We start from the raw sequence: 23,242 nt of genomic DNA on the forward strand, positions 1-23,242 counted from the left end.
TGTCATCAATAAAATATATATATATGTGCATGTTGCTACAAAAGCGCGATTGATTTAATAAAAACATTTATAAGTAAAAACAATGCAAAAATGAAATGTGAAATATACAAAAATGCAATTTAAGTTTATCGTTGCCAATTTATATAGATATGTATGTGGATTAAGGTTTTGAAAGATGTCTAAATTGTAATTTAAAATGCTATAGAAATTTGCTAAATTTGCAAACTTTAACAACAAATAACTTTTAAATTATAAGTTTTCGCACTTTAAAATATATATATTTGTGATCGGGAGAACTCCCTCTTTCATTTGATACCAAGTTTTACCCCGAACTCGGGGGGTGCTATTCTAAAATTTTCCCAGTCTTTAATATACAATGATTTTTGCTGTTTATTTCGACAAAAATTTTAGATTTGATTTTTGTGCTCATCGAAAGAATTCACAATTATATAGCACCATGCCGCGAATTATGATAAAAGGTGGTGTGTGGAGAAACACTGAGGTAAGCATTTGACGCGACTGGTTACTCTTGACCGTTTATTAACTAAATTGATAACTTTCAGGATGAAATTCTCAAAGCAGCTGTAATGAAATATGGCAAAAACCAGTGGTCACGTATTGCATCACTGCTGCACCGCAAATCTGCCAAGCAATGTAAGGCACGCTGGTACGAATGGCTTGATCCTAGCATAAAGAAGACAGAATGGTCACGGGAGGAGGATGAAAAGTTTTTGCATTTTGCCAAATTAATGCCAACACAATGGCGTACAATTTTCAGAGGGTTAACTGGCACCAATTGTTCACACCAAATTGTTAGGTACAGAATTCGCCACGGGTAGGTGAGGTTGGCAATCACAACCCCTTGAATCATTTTGGTCGACAGGTATGCCGCGGATATATTCTTGGCACTTGTTATTGATGGCTTTTATGATGCCACCAACACAACCTGGACAGACACCAATACTCAGTCAACCACCACAAAAAAGCCGGGTCAACCCCCAATACCCGGATACGTCCGGACGTCCTGGTTATAATGTATGCTAATACAACTAATAATTTACAAATTTGCTGATTATTTTCTTTAGCAACCACCTGCACCTGTTACTGGTAAATATCAACAGCCGCAACAGTATGATCAAGCCCAACGCCGTTTAGATCCCGATCAGATGCCAAATCCGATAAGCGTTATCATTGAAAATAAAAATAGCGCTGGTGGTGCTTTTATTACTAATGAACAGGGTTTATTACCACCATTGGTGACCACAAAATATGTGGTAGAAGATCAGGATAACTCCTCGCCACGTTACGTTAGGTATCGATAATCGAAATTAATGTTTTGTTTGGCAATTACATTGATCTTTCTTCTTTGCAGGTCGTCTTTGTATTGCATACCTGCAACCGCTGATTTATTAAAAACAACAGCTTTGTCCATTACACTTACCGTCTCACCAATGGCACGCACGGTTGAGGGTGAATATGAGCCACCCATTGTAAATTTTGGTGAATTGGGTGCAATTAGATGTAATCGTTGCAAGGCTCAATAGTAACTTGTAGATACTGGTCGTCGTTTCCAATGTCTAATGTGTAAAGTAACAAGAGATGGTACAAAAAATCTTTCACTTTTACTTGTGTTCATTGATCCATATTTTTTCTCAACAGTGCCAACTGCATATTTCCAACATTTGGGCCATACCGGACAGCGTGTCGATAAATATGAATGTCCTGAACTTGTATTGGGTACATGAGTATTTGTGTAAAAAATGCTTGGGTACCGATAGCTCTCATGGTAAACCTCAACTCATATCCAACATCAATGCCTCGTATTCAATTATGGCACTGTACGCACTACATTGGGTTCACGTAGTATGGACAAGCATATTGTTGATTCCAGTGGTAAGGCCACAATTTCAAATGATGGGGCAACCATTATGAAACTATTGGATATTGTGAATCCAGCCGTAGAACTCTAGTAGACATCGCCAAATTTCAAAATGCTGAGGTAAGTTTTTTGTTATATTAGAATGTGTAGAATAAAAATGTTTCTCTTATCAGGTCGGCGATGGCACCACTTCAGTAGTATTTTAAGCATGTGAAATCTTAAGACAAGTTAAGCCAGATGTTGAGGAAGGCGTGCATGCACGTATCATGATTAAAGCTATACGTAAAGCATTACAATTATGCATGCTAAAATATGACATGGCTGTACATGTCGAAGCGCCAAACAAAGGAGCAACAAAGTGCTTTATTGGAAAAATGATCTGCCACAGCAATGTCCTCCAATGTCCAAGAGTATCAGAAAATTGTTGATGCTCAATGGCGTATTCTGTAGAATAAACTAGCTATGTAAGGCGCCAATGTTGTGTTTTCTAAATTACCAATTGGTGATGTTGCTACACAGTATTTGGCAGATCGTGATATGTTCTGTGCTGTTCATGTACCAGAAGAAGATTGGAAACGTAGAATGAAAGCTTGTGGTGGTGCTGTTATGACTACAGCTAATGATATTAATTCAAGTGTTTTGGGTCAATGTGATTACTTTCAAGAACGTAAGGTTGGTGGTGAACGTTTCAATATTTTCCAAGGTTTGACATTAATTTCATTTTTAAAGTTTATAATTATTTAAAGGTTGCGTTAATGTTAGAACAAGTACATTGATTTTACGTGGCAGTGTTGAACAATTTATGGAAGAAACTCAGCTTCGTTACATGATGCTATAATGCTTGTGCGGCGTACAATTAAACATGATTCTGTTGTTGCTGGTAAGTCAAAATACAAATTGAAAAAAATGTCTAATTTTAGGGCCTCATTCTCTATTACGAAACGAACTTTCGATGCGGATCAGAGACGAATCGCTAGTGTATTTGCACTATGTTGAACAATGGCAACTTATCACTTGACAATTACTTTTGGCTTCCTGTTAGTTAGAAAGGTAAAGACCGAACGAAAATGATAGAGAATACCATTGCTTGGCCTGAAGGTTTAATGTGGCCACATAAATCGTTCCCGAGATGGTCGGGCTAGCACTTTAATGGTGCTGTGTTACCGGAGCGTACCGGATCTGTATCCGGCTAAAGGACCATCACATCGATAACACTCCCCAAAGCCTGCGGGGAGCAACATTATCGCTACAAAAACAACAACAACATTGTGTCCAAATCCCAAAAAAAAAACTATAAAATTTGTCAGTGAAATGATAATTATTGCTTTTGGTTGTTAGTTTTGAGGCATCGTCATCGAGTTCCTTCTGATCGTATATGCCGGTTCTTTTGCATTCTTTTACATGCATAAAGTGCCGTTGAAGCCTTCCTCACCCTCTCCTCCACGTTGAGCTTCCATGACAGCTTACTGTCTAGGATCATTCCTAGATATTTTGTGCAAGGTTTCTCCCGCAGGGTCGCCCCTCCTAACTTAGGCCTGGTCCAATTAGGGACCTTGTACCTCTTTGTAAACAAGACCATATGCAACGTCATCTGCGTAAACCGTAAGTTTTTCTGGTCCCTCGTAGAATCGTTGTGTTGAGTTCATAACTGCATATCTATAATGTTATAAGTTAGTTCCTACAGGGGTTAACGCGCAAGCACGAAACATATGTTTGACAGTTCCTTATATCTTTGTTCGTTGTTATACTTTTTACTTGCTTATTAATTTTTCCGTGCAACTACCGCAAACATATTCTGTGCTCTACTAAATAATCGGAAAACTGAATAAATGTTAAGTAGTACAATTAAATGTACATTAAGTGTGTTCACCATTATTTATTCTTTGGAATTTGGTAAGCCGCTACCCGCATTCCACTGCGTAAAGCAAACCGCCTCAACATTTTTTGGTCCTTCGAGCCGGATATCTCGCACCGCATTATATTACATTTGCTTCAAAAGCTGAAGAAACTATTTCTCATCATAGCTTTCAAATTTGAAGCACCGCATTGTCCGCATTTACTTCAAAAGTCTGAAGAAATCATCGCAATCAGAACCTTCAAATTTGAAGCACCGCATTGCCCGCATTTATCTGAAGAAATCATAGCAACATAACCTGCAAATTTGAGACACTGCATTTTCAACATAATTGCCAGAATATTTCGCCAACTAGCTACGCTGCTGATACCGCATATTTCAACAACAACAAACCGTATGTATTAAAACATATTTGCTTATAATACTACGAATTTATTGCAACCAATAAAGCTATTGTTACATATTATAATTCTACGCTGTAATTTTCATACATATATACTTACAATTTTTAAACTAACTCGCCCTTGCATAACCTCGAAAAAATAACCTACAACATGTCGACACATGTAAAACCCCGTGACTCTGCACTTAATGCAATTAAAAGGTACATGGTAAAGAGCAACGACGAGGCATTTTTGTTGGACATTGATAATGTCGAAAGCTATTTGGTGCTCCTTAACGAACAATGGGTGCGCTTCAATTCAGAGCAAGACGAAGTTGAAAAGTCTTGTGGAGTTGAAAATGTCGCGGTAGAAGAAGAAGTACGCATACAGGCAGAGACTTATTATGATACAGCCTTGGCAAACTTTAGGAGAGTTCAGAAATTCCGCGTTAGCTCACCAAATCAACCGACACATGCACCAGAAAATGCTCATGTATCAGCATCGATTCGTTTGCCAAAAATGGATCTCCCAACTTTCGCGGGTGATTCCACAGAATGGGTCGCTTTTTATGATGCCTTTACCTCATTGGTGGATGTCAACGCTTCCTTGTCGGGCGCTCAGAAACTCCATTATCTACGTACCTGCTTAAAGGGGGATGCTCTTAGTGTAGTCGGTGGATTTAAGATAAGCGATGCAAATTATACAGAGGCGTGGGAACTTCTTAAGTCGCGTTATAAAGTAATGCAAGTTATGGTCGACGCACATCTCAGGGCAATATCACAGATTCCCAAAGCTACAAACGACACCGCCGACTCCATCAAGAGCGTTCTTAACGTGTTTCAACAGCATATACGAGGACTCAAGGCATTAGGGCGTCCTATAGACTTTTGGGATGATTGGTTAGTTTACGAAGTTGTAAGCAAACTCGCGTTCGAGACGCGCAAGCAATGGGAGTTGTCGCTCATCAGCGATGAGCCTCCTACTTTCGAGCCGCTTACGACATTTCTAGAAGTGAGGTGTCGTTCTTTATCGATGCTCATCACACCAGCAACTCAATCGTTGACAGTCAAGCCAAAAACTTTCTGCAAAGCAACCAAGTCGCACCACACGCTATCAAAGCCACATCACGCGCGTTGTACGTATTGTAACGCTTCACACAAAATTTACGCTTGCGAAACGTTTCGGAATTTGGACTCATCAGCTAAATCCAAGTTCATCAAAGAAACTAAAGCATGCACAAACTGCCTTAGTACGGGGCATTACAAAAATAATTGTAATAGCTCATCCACATGTCGCGTATGCCATCAACGTCACCACACTCTGCTTCATAATGCTCTAGGTTCGCCCGAAGCTAACCGCACCGCAGCAAATACCGCTCTCGTCAACACTCCTGTACGCGAATCTCTCGACGCAGAAATAGCTAAGAATACTGTTGCTCCTTGTGTCTCGTCCTGCATGAGTTCTCACCCGCTACCCGCTCCGCCAAAAACAGTCCTCTTAGCTACCGCTCTAGTTAGAGTTAGGGACAGCGCCGATCGTTGGCAAACCGCTCGTCTTTTGTTTGATACCGGATCGCACGCATCCTTTGTTAGAGAGTCATGCGTACAACGCTTGGGGTTACCACGCATATCTTCGAACGTAACGGTAACTGGTATCGGTTTAGCTCAAAGTGGTCGCTGCAGAGGCGAAACTGCTTTATCCCTTGCTTCTCATTATTCCAACGAATGTTATGTTATCAACGCTTTAATTTTACCCAAAATTACGTCTGAGCTGCCAACACATCCAATTAATATCACCAATTGGTCGCACATTCAAGATCTCTTCTGAGCTGATCCTCAATATATGAAGCCTGGCCGCATCGACTGTTAATTGGGATGGATTTTATGGATGAATTGATCTGCGAGGAGCTTCGAAAGGGTCCTCCCAGCACACCGATGGCACAGAAAACGGTCTTTGGATGGACGTTGTTCGGTAGCCTAGAAAGGACACGCGCGATAAATCTACAGTCGCTGCACTGCGACGTGCAAATAGAAAGAGCGCTCACTAGGTTGTGGGAGCTTGAAGAATCGCCACGCAAATCGTATTTCACGCACGAAGAACGCATCTGTGAAGAGCATTTTGAAACCACGCACCACCGCACTCTTGATGGGAGGTTTGTAGTTGAACTACCGCTCTAACCCAACGTTATACTGGGCGAATCGCGAGAATTCGCCATTCGCAATCTGTTGCGAATCGAGCGTAGGTTTTCCAAAGATAACTCTTTACGACTGCGCTAAAACGAGTTTATGACCGAGTTGCTTGAAATGAATCATATGGAAGTTGCGCCCGAACCCGCCAAGGATGCATACTACATGCCGCACCATCCCGTCTTAAAGGAATCTAGCATCACCACGAAATTGAGGGTTGTTTTCAACGCGTCTGCCAAGACTTCATCTGGCAATTCTTTGAATGATGCATTGTATGTCGGGCCACAACTTCAGCAAGATCTAGTTTCGATATTGATGCGATTTAGAACGCACCGTTATTCAATTACTGCGGACATAGCAAAAATGTACCGCCAAGTTTGCGTCGATAAGAAGCACGTAGACCTTCAGCGCATTGTGTGGCGCTTCGATTCCAACTCGCCCATAAGGGATTATCGGATGCTGCGTGTAACATTTGGTGTTGGGGCTGCATCTCACTTAGCCGTTAGATCGTTACAGCAGACAGCTAAGGATTCGGCCAACCCATGCAACCCAGCCATTTCTGCAATTACGCAGGATTTCTACATGGATGATCTGCTGACAGGTGCATCCTGCAGTGATGACTTAAAGGCCATACATCAGAATGTATCTACAATTCTTCACGAGGGTGGTTTCGAGCTGCGGAAATGGGCCACGAACTGCGCGGAGGTTAGGGAGAATATTTCAAACATATCTCAGTCTATTTCGCATTATATCGTCGATGACAAAAACGTCAATGCATTGGGAATCATTTGGAATACTGAGGAAGACTACATTGCGTTCGCAGTTAATTTACGAAACCCTCCTATCGCTTTAACAAAGAGAGCATTCCTTGCTGACGCCAGCACATTATTCGACCCTCTCGGGTTACTGGCTCCGGTGCTAATCAAATCGAAGATGGTTCCAAGACATATGGCGCGCTGAAGTTGGTTGGGACGACTTGGTACCACATGAAATAGCAAGACCTTGGAAGGAACATCGTACAGAATTAGAATCGCTAGCCAATGTGAGAGTTTGCCGCTGGATCGGCTCTGGAGTCGATGAATCCTTTACCGAACTGCACGTCTTTTCTGATGCGTCAGAGCGAGCATATGCCGCTGTATTGTACGCGCGAACTGTCTACAACGATGGTCGATTCACTGTGGCACTAATCTCCTCAAAGACTAAGGTGGCGCCTATCAAAACGACCACGTTACCGCGATTGGAATTGTGTGGTGCTCACCTCGCTGCGAAGTTAGTAAGAAACGTATTGAGTAGTTGGAACAACATATCATATCCCATCTTTGCGTGGACCGATTCGACGATAACGCTAGCGTGGTTTCAATCTCATCCGAGTCGGTGGGAAACGTTTGTTGCCAATCGCGTCGCAGATATACAAGACACTCTCGTACCTTATTGTTGGAATCATGTGCGCTCGGAACGAAATCCCGCGGATTGCGCCTCAAGAGGCATCTCACCGGTCAATCTCTTGGGTCACGAGCTTTGGTGGTCCGGACCAGACTTTTTGAAGGTGGCAGAACCGTTTCAAAACCAAACTTCTTCGAAGCTTCAGACGACCGACATAGGTTTACGAAAGAAAGTTCACTCTCACGTTTTAAACCCCAGTACTCAATGGACGATACTCACGAAATATTCATCGTTTTCGAAGCTTCGCAGAATCATAGCTTATGTTTTGAGATTTATTGGCAATTCACATGCAAATAAGCTACACGTCATGAAACTGAGTGGGCCTCTTACTTGCCACGAAGTATCAGAAGCAGAACACCGCTTAATCAAATATACGCAACAACTCTATTTTGGGAATGTGCAAAAAATAAACCTATCCCGCTGCGAAGTAGCCTGTTACGGTTGCACCCTTTTCTCGATCAACGTGGTATTCTTCGGGTAGGAGGTCGACTTAAATCGGCAAACGTTACTTACGACACAAAACACCCTTGCATACTACCTAAAGATTCTCCGTTGGCAAAATTAATTATCTCCGATATACATCATTTTACATTGCATGCGGGCCCTCGCATAATCCAAGCAGTGCTACAACGCCGATATTGGGTTGTCGGTGATCGTAGCTTAATACGCAATATTTACCACAAGTGCGTCAAATGCACTCGACTAAACCGAAGTCTCGCTACCCAATCAATGGGCGACCTTCCTTCGGTGCGCACTACGTACGTCCGCTGTTTTACGCATACCGCTGTAGATTTCGCAGGCCCTTATTTGCTCAAATTTACGCATGGGAGGGGGGCAAAATCCACCAAGGGGTATATATCCTCATTTATTTGTATGGCAACTGGCGCAATGCACCTCGAGCTCGTCGGGGATCTTTCCAGTTCGTCTTTTCTCAACGCTCTAAAGAGGTTTGTCAATCGCCGAGGGCTTTGTAAAGATATGCTCTCCAACAACGGTACGAATTTTGTCGGTGCTGAAAAGGAGTTACGTAATCAATACGAGTCGTGCATGAAAGACGACAAGATACAAACATTTTTTGCAAGTTCAGCCATTGAATGGCCATTCAATCCACCCAACGCTCCACATATGGGTGGCTATTGGGAGACTGGGATCAAAAGGATAAAATATCATTTGAAGCGCGTTTTGGGTGACAATTTATTATCGTATGAAGAATTCAGTACGCTTTTAACAGAAGTCGAGGCATGCGTAAATTCTCGCTCTCTTTGCGAAAACTCTACTCATCCTAGCGACTTGGAAGTCCTTACGCCCGGACACTTCCTTGTGGGGGAACCACTAAAATCACTTCCAGAGCCTGAGGGTCAAGGGTTCTCTTGAAGTGTACACCAAAGATGACAGCTAATCTCTGCAATGAGGCAACACTTCTGGCGGCGCTGGCACAACGAATATCTTATCAGCTTGCAACGGCGCACGAAATGGTTTCGGTCTTCACCTAACCTACAACAAGGAGACATCGTAACTGTGTGCAACGAGTCCACCCCTCCTAGTAAGTGGACACTTGGTCGAGTAACACAGTGCCATCCCGGTGCTGACGGTCAAGTTCGAGTAGTTACTCTGAAGAAAGCAAATGGAGAAATATTGCGGCCGATCGCTAAGCTATGCTTGGTACCTGCCAAGGGAGACCTATTTTGCGACAAGCCTGTTGCAACACATCAACAATAACATACAAATTCTGCAAAAAATTTTGTTTTTATACAGTACAACTGCTCACAGAATGGTTTTCACATCTCTTCATAAACGTATACATGTTATATGTATTTCGCATTTGAAAGCTACTGGTAAACACAATTAACTAATAATAAATTTACCTTTCAAGGAAGAACCAAGCAAATAGGATAGCCACGATGACACGCTAAAGGGAAGCCGAGATGATGAATTTGCAATTTCGCTGTTTATTAGTTTAATTGAATTTCTAATGCTTTTTGTAAACTAAGATAAGATTAATTTTGAACTTATCATATTTCATAGATAGTTCAAGGGCGGCGGTATGTTGAGTTCATAATTGCATATCTATATTATAAGTTAGTTCCTACAGGGGTTAATGCGCAAGCACGAAACATATGTTTGACAGTTGCTTATATCTTTGTTCGTTGTTATACTTTTTACTGGCTTATTAATTTTTCCGTCAACTACCGCCAAAATATTCTGTGCTCTACTAAATAATCGAAAAACTGAATAAATGTTACGTAGTACAATTAAATGTACATTAAGTGTGTTCACCATTATTTATTCTTTGGAATTTGGTAAGCCGCTACCCGCATACAGTCCACTGCGTAAAGCAAACCGCCTCAACAAGTTGGTTAATGACCAGCGTCCACAGCAGAGGTGATAGCACCCCTCCCTGCGGAGTGCCCCTGTCCACTAATTTCGTGGCCGCGTACAATCCCCATTGCGATGTAATCTTACTGCAGTTTAACATGCAGTCGGTTCATCTGGGTAAGGCTGGATGTACTTTAACGTAATTAAGACCATCAATAATCGCCCATTTAGAAAGCCCTGGCAATGCTTAAGAAGACTTCTAGAGCATATTCCTTATATTCCAGGGCTTTTTAAACGGTTTTATTTAGCTTGAGTTGACAGGCTGCACGGCCGCATTCACGGCCGTTGTGAACGAATCTTGTAATTGAAATTTAAGTAATTTCCCGATAAGCTACAAGCTTGAAGCTTGGAATATAGTTCAGAACCCGATGACCATGCAATAATAAGAAAAAAATCGCCGCTAGGTGGCGCATGGATCGAGATATTCACAAAAATCGTATTTGTTGTCCGATTTGGCTCATATTTGGAACACATAATACATACATGAATAGAAAGCGACCTATGATGCCCGATTTGGCTCATATTTGGAACAAATATTGCATACAGTCCAGTAGAAGTGACATCAAAATATTTTGGAGTTGGAGGAGGGACAAGCATACGTGGCGCAGAGTCGAGTAAAGTCTTTGGAAGGATTATGTATTGAGGACTTAGGTTGTTACAAATTGTCAGGAAAGAGTCCTTGTAATAATGAGTCACTAAATAGAATGAGAAATAATAGGCAATTAAATAAAGACTAAAAACTTGAAAATAAAATAATTAAAAAAAATTTTTTAAGTTAAACGGTTTTATTGAAAACAATACTTACATGAAATAATAAAAATACGAAAAGCTAGAAAATAATGAGTCGCATATAAATTTTGCCTGTACCTAAGGACATTTTTCCAAGCTGCGCGTACAATATATCCTCCGTCTGCTTGTTTATTTGGAAGATGTATAACTGACCTTCCTCCGTAGGCCGAGATACCGTAAGTACCTCCAATCCTGTGTCGGTATGTTCAAAAGTCGCAGTGTATCCTCCGACTTCATCACGCATGGTATCCATACCTTAACTTTTGGTACCTTGGGGATTTTCGCTTTATCCACCATCTCAAAACGCGCGTTCGTGCCCTGCCTTTGGAGGTTTGGAACCACTTCCTCCAGCCACCGCAAACTCGCGATGTTCTCACACGCTATCATCTTCATACCATTAAACCATCCCCCGAATTAAAGGTTGGAAGGAGCTTACTTGGTTATTCCCGCATCATCTTAAGCATTACGCTAATAAGCTCCTTTTCTACAGATCTTCACCTTTCACTAGTCATGTGTTCGAAAGGACTGCTACGATCAACCAGCGCCACAGTCAGTTACTGCTTTGCCACATCACTCATCTTCTCGGGAAAAGCCGGCGTCTTAGTGTTATTTCCCTTTGGCACCTCCGAGAAAGCCGGAGTCTTAGCCCCCTTTAGCACCTCCGAGAAAGTCGGAGTCTTAGCGTTATCTCCCTTTGGCTTATCTCCTACTTCCATAGTTGGAACTTCCCTCTGACTCGCAGCCTTCGAGATAGTTGCTACCTCGCTATTGGGGCCCATCTGTCTTACAGATTTGGGCATACTTGTCTTGTCTATGGGACTGCCCTGGGTCGCGGCTCTGGGACTGGGCCCTTTCTGCATCTTGAAAGCAGGCTTGTCGCCTTCCGCCGAACGTTGCCTTTTCATTCTGCCATTCGACGCTTCCTCCTCATACCGGGTTTCTCGCAGCAAACCTTTTGAACTGCCTTCGACCTACTTCTACCGCCTCATGAGCCCATGCCAAGCGCTCGATCTCCTCTTCTGTTGGGTTCACCACTGCTCCCAAGCGTTGTAAATTTCTTAGTACTGCACGGTACTTCGAGAGAGCTCTTTGATCCGTCGCCTTCTCCACTCTTCTTCACCTTTTTCCTTTGTGTGCTTCTCCAACACGGAGTTCATTGAATCAGCACTACTCTCGCTCCCCGAGTCCGACGCATCGCTTAATGCGTATTTGTCGTCCTTGGCTTGCGGCTCAGTCCTCTTCTTATCATCGTCCTTATGAAAATTAGGTAATCAGTCGTTCATCTTGGTCGTACGACCACCAGCCCGACAAGGCGGGCTCAGCGGTCCAGTATTATATACGGGGAAAGAACCGTCGGCCACAGCAGCGCCCCTTACTGTGGTAAGGCCATCAATACTTCCCGATGTGGTCCGGTATCGGGAAAGCTCCGTTCGAATACAGCCGAATTTATCCCCTGGCTACAAATCGTCCAATAGGCACGGTCCGCATAACACCCTGGATTAGGGGGTTGGCAGTTCTTGGTCACCGACATCCCGCCGCCCTCCTATGAGGCGAAACGGCGTAGATGCCAGTCCTAAACAGCTTCTCCTCATAGTCGGGCGCTATGGAGATCGGCTAAGCCCTCACACCAACGACGATTTTCGTTACAATTGCTAGTGCATGCTCTCCAAGATGTAGATCCTGATCGAAAGTCACACCCAAAATTTTAGGGTGTAAGACAGTCGGTAGGGTAATGCCATATGGTCGACATTTGGCGCGGTCATGTTTTAAATAAGGTCACCGATGATTTGGTTGGTGACAATATCAGGTTTCGCGAGGCGACAAAACTGGAGAGATTGGGAGATAGCTGTTTATTTTATTACAAAGCTCATCGATGTAGGAAACAATAGCATAGGCGTAGAAGCAATAGTGACTCCTGGTGGTAAAGGTAGCTATTGATATGTAGAAGTTAAGCAGAAGTTTGAATATGAGTTTTTTTAAGTTATAGCAAAAAAAAGCGTTGAGGATTTTTAATATCTTACCAGGTACCTTCGTACATGTTTCTAAGAATGAAGAATAAAACCTATTCAAACTCAATTTTCACCAGGACAAAGCCGCTAAGACTTCGCTATACTTTAACATACAATACGTTACCCAATTTTAGCACAACTATCATTTTTTGATTTTATTAAATTTTATAAAATGTTTCTTCCTCTACAGTTCTATTTCGATATTGGATGGTAAATATGGCTTTCGCATTTTCTCAATCAATAACTGTGAAAAGGTGGAAGAAATCTATGCATGTAAATCTCACATATTATCTTGGTCGAGCGTTTCTTCAATAGCTCTCTAGTGGTGATGGTGACAGCAGAGAAACCCAACTGTTTATAAATGTTACACTTCAAAAAGAATCAAAATATCTGCGTCTACGGCTCAAATACCCACAATATATGAATGAATCGATTGCACCTAATTGTCTGCCTAACGGATAGTATACATATTCATCAAATCGAAAATATTGCACCAAACGAACTGGGTCTGAATACTGAAACAGTACACATATTCAAAATCGATGAGGAGGCTGTGATGATGGTATAGGGTTAGTTGTTGAATAACATACGAAAACCACTTTAACCCATCTATATATTCGCATTACAGCTAAAGCTTTACAAACAGCAAAAATTGCTGGCGCCAAGCAATTGGAAAAGGTAGTGAAGCATTCATCACACTGTACGGATGGTGTAAAGTTAGAAACTGCTGTTGTAACAGCTGCCACCGACACAACGGTCTTCTCTGCTTCGCCGAGTAGCGGCTCGTCCGACTATCTATCGAAGACAGTATAATCATATCTTTTGCCAACACAGGTTAGCGATGTGCTTGCTCAGGAAAAGATTTGAATTGGAAAACAAAAACCAATTAAGAGAGTTTTTTATTATTAAAATATTTACTTTTCTTTATATGAACAGTATTAATTTAAGTTGCAATATCACGTACATATATAATAAGGGATGTGATACGATTGCTGTCGGAATTAGATTTGAAACCAATCAATACTCCTGCTAAGGGTTGCAGAATTATTGCTTGAATAATTAGATTTAGAACAATAATAAGTGAGACTTAATTACAAGTCGTACATTTTTAAGTTCATCAATTACGACAGTAATCGGATTCCACGACATCTTTGAATATTCTTGATCTGAAAAAAGAGTAAACCTAATCTGAATTTCTACTAAGCTTTAAGTTGTAGATTATTTAAATAATTGGAGTTCTTTCTGAAGCTTAAAATTATTTTCTGTTCGCTTGGAAAAGATTTCAATTGGAAAATAAAAACCAATAAGGCGAGTTTGTTTATTATTAAAATTCTTACTTTGCTTTTTTATCAACTGTATTAATTTAAGTTACAATTTCATGTACATATATAATAAGGTATGTCGTGATACGATTGCTGTTGGAATTAGATTTGAAACCAATCAATACTCCTGCTAGGGTTTCAGAATTATTGCTTGAATGATTAGATTTAGAACAATAATAAGTCTGACTCAATTACTAGTCCTACATTTTTTAATTCATATTTTACTTTATTACTTTCAAATTCAATTACGACAGCAATCGGATTCCACGACACCTTTGAATATTATTCTTGATTTGAAAACAAGAGTAAATCTTATCTGAATTTCTACTTAGCTTTAAGTTGTAGACTTAAATTGATTCAAATAATCAAATTTTGTATTCGAAACCATGTAAACAACTCAAATTATACATGAATATAACACACTTCTGAATTGTCCAAATGTAAAGTTATCTGCAGCAGCAATATAGCTCAAAGCAATTAATATATTTTTATGTTATTATTAAAGTACTTACTTCCTTTTTAAATTAAATGTATTAATTTAAGTTGCAATTTCATGAATATATGAGGCTCCAAGGTGCAAAACCAGATGAATCCATGATATGTAAAACTTAGAAAAGCACAAAAAAGCTGAAAATTTTGTAAATTGTTATGAATTTTCAATACGGGTTTTTAGAATGTTGCTAGGCGATGCAATATTGTCGCAATTTAAATATTATTTTAAAATTTTTAAATATCTGGTTTTGCATCTAGGCGCCTCATATATTCTTTATTTGGCAAAAATTGACTAAACCTAATGATATGTTTTAAATAAATGTTTATATTATATGTTATGTTTGGTTATTATAATTAAAAATAAATATTGAAAATTAAATTTTTTGGTTCATATTTTATTCTCGTGGCTGCTACAGGTAAAGTAAATCGGCAGGTAAAATTCAAGTTATATGGCGGTTATATAAACGGTAAAACCGCAGTAAAATTGATTGTCAACCGAAAATTTGACCGCCTTTTGACGCGCATTGTGACGTGTGTGAGCAGAGCAGTGCTATGCTCACATCCTATAAGTGGGAGCGGGATCCACAATCACATAAATAGGTACGAAATGGGAAAAAAGTGTAAAAACGTTACCGACATCTGAACAAACGTAACCAAAATTTAATAAGGGGCGTGACCGCACAATGACGGTCAAATGACTAGTCAAATGACGTGGAGCGTTTTTGCAGGGTAATCAACATAAACGATTTGATTTCGTTTTGATATGGCAAAAAACGAAACAAAATCGTTTCCTAAATTTGACGTTCTTAACGTTAATAAACGAAACGAAACCAAATGACTTTGTTTCGTTTATTAACGTTAATTATCGTAACGAAATGATATCGGTTCGTTGGTTAAGCATGCCTGTAATAGATTTATTGTAAAGAAATAGCTGTGGTCCTCAACAATGAAGAATTCCATTGTTTCCACATAAAAACTCCATTTGAATTTTCGGATCTGAGTAATGAAAATCAACGACAAGCTAATTGGTTAATGTTACACCACCATAATTTATTATGGTCCTATGGAAGCGATAGTTTTAAATCTGTAAAAAACTATTTGATGTCAACATTGAAGAACATAAAATATGTTAAGGGGCGACAAAAAATTGTATGGATAGCATAGTTCCTCCAAAAGCCGGTGTTTAACATTGAAGAGGAGAGCACAAGGTGTGATGGAATGAATCTCTCTAGATTATATAGTTTACACCCAGATGTTGTGCGTTGTCAATATCATTTTCATACTGATTGTAATGTGAAAATCAACCAACGCCAAATTCGTTGTGCTTTAAAATCAGCATATACTTTGTTCAAATACATATCGGGTAGTAATTTTAATTTATAATGAAATAAAATAGAATTAGAAATTTTAACTTTAGTGTTTTTATTTTAAAATGGTGAGAATTAGAAGAAGAAGAAGAAAAGTGAGCATATAAATACATTAAGGGGCGACAAAAAAGCGTATGGATAGCAGAGTTCCTCCAAAAGCCGGTGTTTAACATTGAAGAGGGGAGTACAGGATGTGATGGAATGAATCTCTCTAGATTATATAGTTTACACCCAGATGTTGTGCGTTGTCAATATCATTTTCATACTGATTGTAATGTGAAAATCAACCAACGCCAAATTCGTTGTGCTTTAAAATCAGCATATATTTTGTTCAAATACATATCGGGTAGTAATTTAAATTTATAATGAAATAGAATAGAATTAGAAATCTTAACTTTAGTGTTTTTATTTTAAAAGGGTGAGAATTAGAAGAAGAAGAAGAAAAGTAAGTATATAAATACATTGTTTTCTAATATCAACCTCATTTTTAATTGACGAAAACAAAGGGATATATCACAATGAATTTTAAATTTTATATCTCATTATTCTTATTATTTGTCTTCAAAACTACCTACGGAGCACTATTTTAGGAAAACCTAGATAGTAATGCGCTTGCGATAAACCAAAATTTGAAAAGTATTCAATTAAATTTAACATTACCGAATAGTAATGATATTTTATCAATCAATATTTCATTATTATTACTAAAACAAAGTGAGCCTCTTTTAACTAATGAGGAAGAAGAAATTGAAGTGTTGTCAACGATACCATTATTTTCACAATACACAACAATCGCACCATCGTCTAAAGATGATTTTTCAACGGAAGGGAAGCCTATGAGAACTTTTACTATAGATGAAGCTATAGAGGCATTCCGTAGAGAGCTCATTGAAAAGGAATCTGATATTGGAGGAATAATTGAGGCAAACAAGCATTTTATTGACATTTTAAATTGGAATATGAAAATTTGGATCTACCAATTCGTTGTACTTATGATAGTAGATACGTGGAAAAAATGTTGAGCATCAAGTGCTTTGAATATCGTGAAATTTAAACTGAACGAATTCTTAGTAATGGTGATATTGAAAAGATTCTAGCCCAGGATACTTTATTTAAAAGACCACATATAAAAATAATTGATGTGAAAAACTATAGACAAACATATAATATGATCATTGTATAATGTGACTCACACAGGTATAGATAAATATAAAAAATAAAAACCGATATGAAATTAAATAATTTAATACAAATTTTACTTATTTGCCTGTTTCACTTAAGTTATGGAAAAAGTTATCTCTATAATCAATTTATGAATCAAGAACAAAATATAAACAGCTTTAGAAATTTTGAAAATAGTAAACAGACTAGTTTTGAATACAATATTCCAAACCCTTCATTACGTTTAAAAATAAATGTAACAATTCAATTGTTAGATCAGAGTTTTCCTGAGCTCAACCCCAACAACAAGAACGCAGAGCCCTGGGGGATCTTATAGACCAACTATCCGCGATCAAAGGAGTGAGTCACATGGTGTGAAAAAAAGTGAATACACCATTCTAGAGGCTATTCACAATTTTAAAGAATTACTAGTTGAAAAGGAAAAGAGAATAGGAGGCATTCTTGAAAGCCCAGAGGTTTTTTATAGACATTTCAATTTAGTTTACGATAATTGTGAAATACGAATTAAATGCTCTTATTACAGCAATTATATACAGCGTACTTTAAATATCTATTGCTTTGAATTTCCGGAAGACCATACGGAGACATTACATAAACGAGAAGCATTATATGAGCACACTTCGTACGATATAAATCCAACAATAATTCATGTTGATCATTATTATCAAACATTGCATATGAAGGTTCAGTAATCACAAAAATGTCATCGTCGTCGTCAGCAGCAGTAGACATATTTAATTTTCTGAAACAATTTAAACATATTTTACCTGAAGAGCAGAGGAAAAGACTTTACGAAATTTATTCAAAAATTGTGTATAGAGATAAATTAAGTAAAATAAAATATCATTTCGGTGAACACTATGAAAACTGTGTTTAGTCGAATTCTAATAGCACAGATGGTCCAGACACTTGCAATTGCTCACACCTAGAGCGTTTGGATGAGGAAGCCTACGAAATTATCAACACTTACACAAAATATTTATAAAGTAGCTCTAAGCCATATGGATGATAACGAATTGTACGAGGAAATCATATTGATACTTATGCTTATGGTCATTTCGAAATCTTATAGTAGTACATTACTGTAATACATTTGAGAAAAAAATAATAAGCAATTTATATTTTATATAATTTATTTTTATTAAATAAAAATTTTAAACATAATTGATCACATATTACTGTGTTGTATTTTTCTTTCTGCTCATAATTGTAATGTATTCGTGACTTCAGATAATTAATCAGTTCAGTCGGTGGCTGTAAATTTCCAAAACTATCAAAATATTCTTTTCAGTTTTTCTTAATACTTTCATGGTCTTAGCAAGATTTGCTAATACAGTCATATGATTAGTTGACATGATTTTAAACGAGCGATCGAAAAAGTCTGTTTTCTATCAGCTGTGTATCTGATAAGAATCTGCTAAATTTGTTACCTATCAGTTGTGTATCTGATAAGAATCTGGTCTGATACCAATTTTACTTATTTTGAACTGTTATATATTAAACTTGTCTCGGGGTTTCCTAACAAGGTCTCTGTAACCTTTCATAATGTTACCGGTAATTTCCTTGTACATATTTGTTGTGAAGATCTCTTCTAATTATGCATCGATTTTGTTTTTGCAGATGGTAGGTTTTTATGTGTATATTAATCCACAAGTTGATTAACACACCGATGCACATATATACAGCAAAACAATTTCGTTGCCTACATTTGGTGCATCCGTTCTTTCGGTTTGTGTTCTGGCCGATGTATATCATTTAGGTGCATGCGTATGACACCGCAAAACAACAAAACAATGTCGTTGCCTACGTTTAGGCGCATCCGTTCAAAACCGCAAATGTGTGCATGTGTGTGCGTTGTATGTGTGTGTGCGTTTGAACTTTGTAAGCCCAGCAAATTTTTTGCTCTCAAACCAATCAATTCCTTCATTAATTTGCCATTATATTCATCTTTCATCATACCCAATCTAATAAAATGCTAAACAAGGTGTTTAATCTGCCTTGATCGGGTGCCCGACAGGCCCGTTTTGCAGACGAGAAAAAAAGGGGGCGGTACTATAAGTGCCCGGGGGTTGGTGTTGGTGGTTGGGCGGTTGGGGTTGGGGGTTGGGATTGGGCGGTACTACAGGTGTCCGACTGCTACTTCTTGTAGACGAGAAAAAAGGCGGGTGGGTGGGGGGGATTGGGGAGCTGTCGCTCGGTTAGGTATCTATGGGACTCTTTTAAAACGGCTCGGGTGAAGTGGAGGACTCATTTGAAATATGAGGGGACATTTAAAAATTTGCAGCCCTTTAAAAATATAGGGCCCCCCCAAATAACAATCCTCATGTTTTTTTTACTCAAAAGATATCCAACTTATATACATTGAGACAAGTAGCCCTTATCTAAATGTATGTATATGGATGGGTGTGTCTGTGTCGGTATGTATTTTGCGGTTTGTAGATATATATATATATATATATAATTTATATGCTGTCATGTTTACCGTAAAGCTCTGCTAAAAGTGAAAAGCTCTAAGCTTTTTCTTATACACCACTAAGCTTTTTCTTATGCGCCACCTAGCGGAAGTTAGCCAGAACACAAACCAGAAGATCAGCCAGAACACAAACCGAAAAAACGTATGCGCCACCTAGCGGAATTGTTGAATGATCTTGAGAGGTGGTAAAATTTTCAGGTCAAGATAAATATAGACCTGGGGGCCTACTCTGTATTGCGATGCGAAAGGCAGTGCGATACGAAAATAAATTGCGATGCGAAAGGTAATTGGAACTCTGTAGCGCTATCGCATCGCTAACAATGTGCTTGAGTGTGCATCACTGACCAAACGTCAAAGAAAGAGAACAAAAGCAACTAGGTGATTACAATTTCGCAGATCTCTGCTCAACTGGAAGAGCAAGAAGGACGTATTTCCTCGAAGTTGGAGGCGCAAGATACAAAAATTTTGCAACTCAAAGACAAAGTCGAAGCCCAGATTGAAATACTGAGAGGTCGCCCAGCAGTTTCAGCGAATAATCCAAAGGTAAAAACTCCATCTTTTGACGGTTCTGTTCCTTTCCAGGTCTTTAAGCTTCAGTTCGAGAAGACCGCAGCAGTGAACAACTGGAATGCTGAAGATAAAGTTGCTGCACTCTTCGTGGCATTGAAAGGGCCTGCAGCTGAAATCTTGCAGACAATTCCAGAGTACGAACGGAACAGTTATGAAGCATTGATGGGCGCACTAGAGAGGCGACACGGAATCGAGCATAGGAGACAGATATATCAAATGGAGTGAGTTACTGAACCGCTTCCAGAGGCCTGGTGAAACATTGCAAGAATTTGCGTCGGATGTTGAAAGGCTGGCACATTTAGCGAGTGCGGACGAACCCGTGGAATCAGAGCTGTAAAAAGATTGAATCAATTGAGTGTGCATTCTCTCAGCATTCTTTTAAAAATTTGTGATTTTTGGTTGCATATTATACATCTCCATTCCTGAATGGCTTAAAATACTTTAAATCAAAGGTAAAATGTGTGTGTAATTGAATGGTAAAATATAATTCAATATAGAGTGTGAATGTAAGAACCATTCCCAATCTTTAATGAATGTAAACTTGAAATGAATGCACACTTTTTCTCCATTCAGTACTAAATACTTTTCCCCCAAGGTTATTTTTTGTATACTTTCATTGTCATCAGATATGTTAAATCAATTTAGGAGTTGGGTGCAGAAAAGGCGTAAAATTGTTCAATAGGAAAAATAGCCTCTTCTAATTATTCAAGTAGTTTAATATTTAAGAATTCGTGAGCTTAACACCGGCTTATAATTATTGAATATCACTTATTATGTTTATTTAAGAGCAAGTCCCTGATCTCTACAGTTTTTTCGCCTCGCGAAACCTGGCATTATCACCGACTAAATCCTCCGCGACCTTATTTATAACATGGACGTCCCAAATGTCGACCATTTTGAACATCCACGTCGATGGCACTACGCTACTGTTCTACACCCCAAAATCTTGGGTGTGACGTTTGATACGGATATACATTTTGGTGAGCACGCAGCCGCAATTGTTCCGAAAATCCAGAGCCGTAATAAAATCCTCAAATCCCTTGCTGGCAGTACTTGGGGAAAAGACAAAGAAACGCTCATTACCACATACAAAGCAATTGGCCAGCCGATTGCGTGCTACGCGTCCCCTATATGGCCGCCAAGCCAAAAACTACCCACTGGAAGAAGCTACAGGCCTGTAAAACTACTGCTCTCAGAATCGCCACGGGCTGTATTCTTATGTCCCCAGAACACCATCTACATAATGAGGCGAGAACTCCCCATCAGGGAGAGAAATGGGATGCTAAGCAAACAGTTCCTGTTGAATACCCAGAAAGCTGGGCATCTCAACAGACATCTGATTGATGAGCCAACATCGCCTAGGGGTTTAAGGAGTCAATTCCATAAGCATTTTGAGGAAATACGGCACCTGATAACTCAGCCGTATGCTGCAAAAAAACACAAGCAGGTTCTTGCTGAACTCCACAAACAGGCGTCGGACCTTTATGCCAGGAACTGCCCGGTGAATCCAGTACTCAAAGCACAGTACCCAAAAATTGCGGAGGAGGACCGCATACTCCCCAGGGAAACGCGAGTCACTCTAGCTCAACTTCGCTCTGGATACTGTAACAGGTTAAACTCTTACCTATCCAGAATTAACCCCGACATACGAAATGTATGCCCCGCTTGCAATGTGTCCCGACATGACACCAACCATCTCTTTAACTTTAATGTGGAATCAACGCCTCTAGCACCCCTTTCATTATGGTCCACCCCTGTTGAAACAGCAAGTTTCCTTGGACTCCCGTTAGAGGATCTTGATGACAATTTGTGATCGGTCGCAGCTGTTAGGTGGGGCGAAGCACTGCTACAACAACAACAAGCAGCAGCGGTTACTTGTTGTGGCTTGCTGAGCAGTGGGGCTGCTGGAAGGTAGTGTGGGCGCTAAGGCGTAGACTACGGGACGCCCTAGGGCGTGAACAGCAAGGAGCCACAAAAAATTTATAGAAGTTACGTGGACGTCTGGTTTTGGGATCTAGCCCAGAACAACCTGTCCGATGCAACCATCCCTTACACGAGACACACTGAAAAGAGTATGACCGTCCTAAAAAGATTCTTTTCCGACAGATGCAGCAAAACCATTTCTCAGGACCGGGGCCGGGAGCAGCAAGTGGCTTAAGTCCTAGGAAGCTTCTAGTATTTATCAAGGGGATGGAGTTATTTTATAACATATGTTCTGGTTGTTGACAGGGTTTTCAGCTTGGTCGTTAAACCAAACCTCTAGTAACACTACGCACTCATTCAGTCTATGTGAGGTCCTCATGAACCGGCCAGTTCAACCTAACCTATATTTTGATTTGGTTTTTACTTTAGAATATACCGGTTAAGTAAGCGATGTCAGTTAACATAGCGCCTTCAAATGTAGATCCATAAGGAACCTGAGGTCGCCAGAGCCTCGGCTGTTAAAGAAACAGGATTCGCCACGGGTAGGTGACTTTGACAATTTAGTTGGAGAAGCTATATATTGCGCTGGCAACCCACTGAGAGGGTTGCGCTACAAAACCCCTCGAATAAATTTGGTATTTTAGTCGCCCCTTACGACAGGCATAGCTACCGCGGGTATACTCTAAGCCTACTAATCCGACGGAACCATGAGAAGCGTGAGTGCACTTTGGGTGTCGCAAGACAAGTTCCGTCGTGCTTGGTGTTGTTGGGTGCACCATACAGGAGGATACCCTTGCTGAGCCCAGAAAATGTGGGAAAATTAGATGTACTGGTCAGATCCAGCAAACGAGTAAGTTCTGTACTGGCATATGATAAACTTGTAGACAACCAAACGTTTACTTTCCTGTCCAAAAGGAAACTGGTGCTCGGTACTGCTGCTAAAGAAGAATAGACGTAGTCATATCAATTCGTTCCAGGGTTACGCGGGGAAAG

At 39.8% G+C, this 23,242-nt stretch overlaps 1 protein-coding gene across 2 annotated transcripts; it reads left to right on the forward strand.

The window, feature by feature from the left end:
• The first annotated feature begins 214 nt into the window (after positions 1-214).
• On the forward strand, positions 215-13,927 carry LOC137246697 (protein transport protein Sec24D-like). 2 transcript variants are annotated; one of them, XM_067777709.1, is made up of 9 exons: positions 215-502; positions 564-1,035; positions 1,086-1,312; positions 1,373-1,602; positions 1,660-1,999; positions 2,053-2,551; positions 2,609-2,759; positions 13,111-13,489; positions 13,549-13,927. In XM_067777709.1, the coding sequence occupies exons 2-4, from the start codon at positions 886-888 to the stop codon at positions 1,542-1,544; spliced, it is 549 nt and encodes a 182-aa protein (XP_067633810.1). In that variant the 5' UTR covers positions 215-502; positions 564-885; the 3' UTR covers positions 1,545-1,602; positions 1,660-1,999; positions 2,053-2,551; positions 2,609-2,759; positions 13,111-13,489; positions 13,549-13,927. The 2 variants fall into 2 exon arrangements, with proteins under 2 accessions (XP_067633810.1, XP_067633811.1); XM_067777710.1 differs by having other exon boundaries at positions 13,111-13,482.
• The last annotated feature ends 9,315 nt before the right edge of the window (positions 13,928-23,242 follow it).

This window comes from Eurosta solidaginis, chromosome 3 (genome assembly GCF_040869045.1).
Source record: "Eurosta solidaginis isolate ZX-2024a chromosome 3, ASM4086904v1, whole genome shotgun sequence".
Lineage (NCBI taxonomy): Eukaryota > Metazoa > Arthropoda > Insecta > Diptera > Tephritidae > Eurosta > Eurosta solidaginis.

Coding starts and splice junctions, on each gene's coding strand:
- LOC137246697 (XM_067777709.1), top strand. CDS start 886: ATGCCGCGGATATATTCTTGGCACTTGTTATTGATGGCTTTTATGATG. Junction 1,036..1,085: donor CCGGACGTCCTGGTTATAAT/GTATGCTAATAC, acceptor TATTTTCTTTAG/CAACCACCTGCACCTGTTAC. Junction 1,313..1,372: donor TCCTCGCCACGTTACGTTAG/GTATCGATAATC, acceptor TCTTCTTTGCAG/GTCGTCTTTGTATTGCATAC.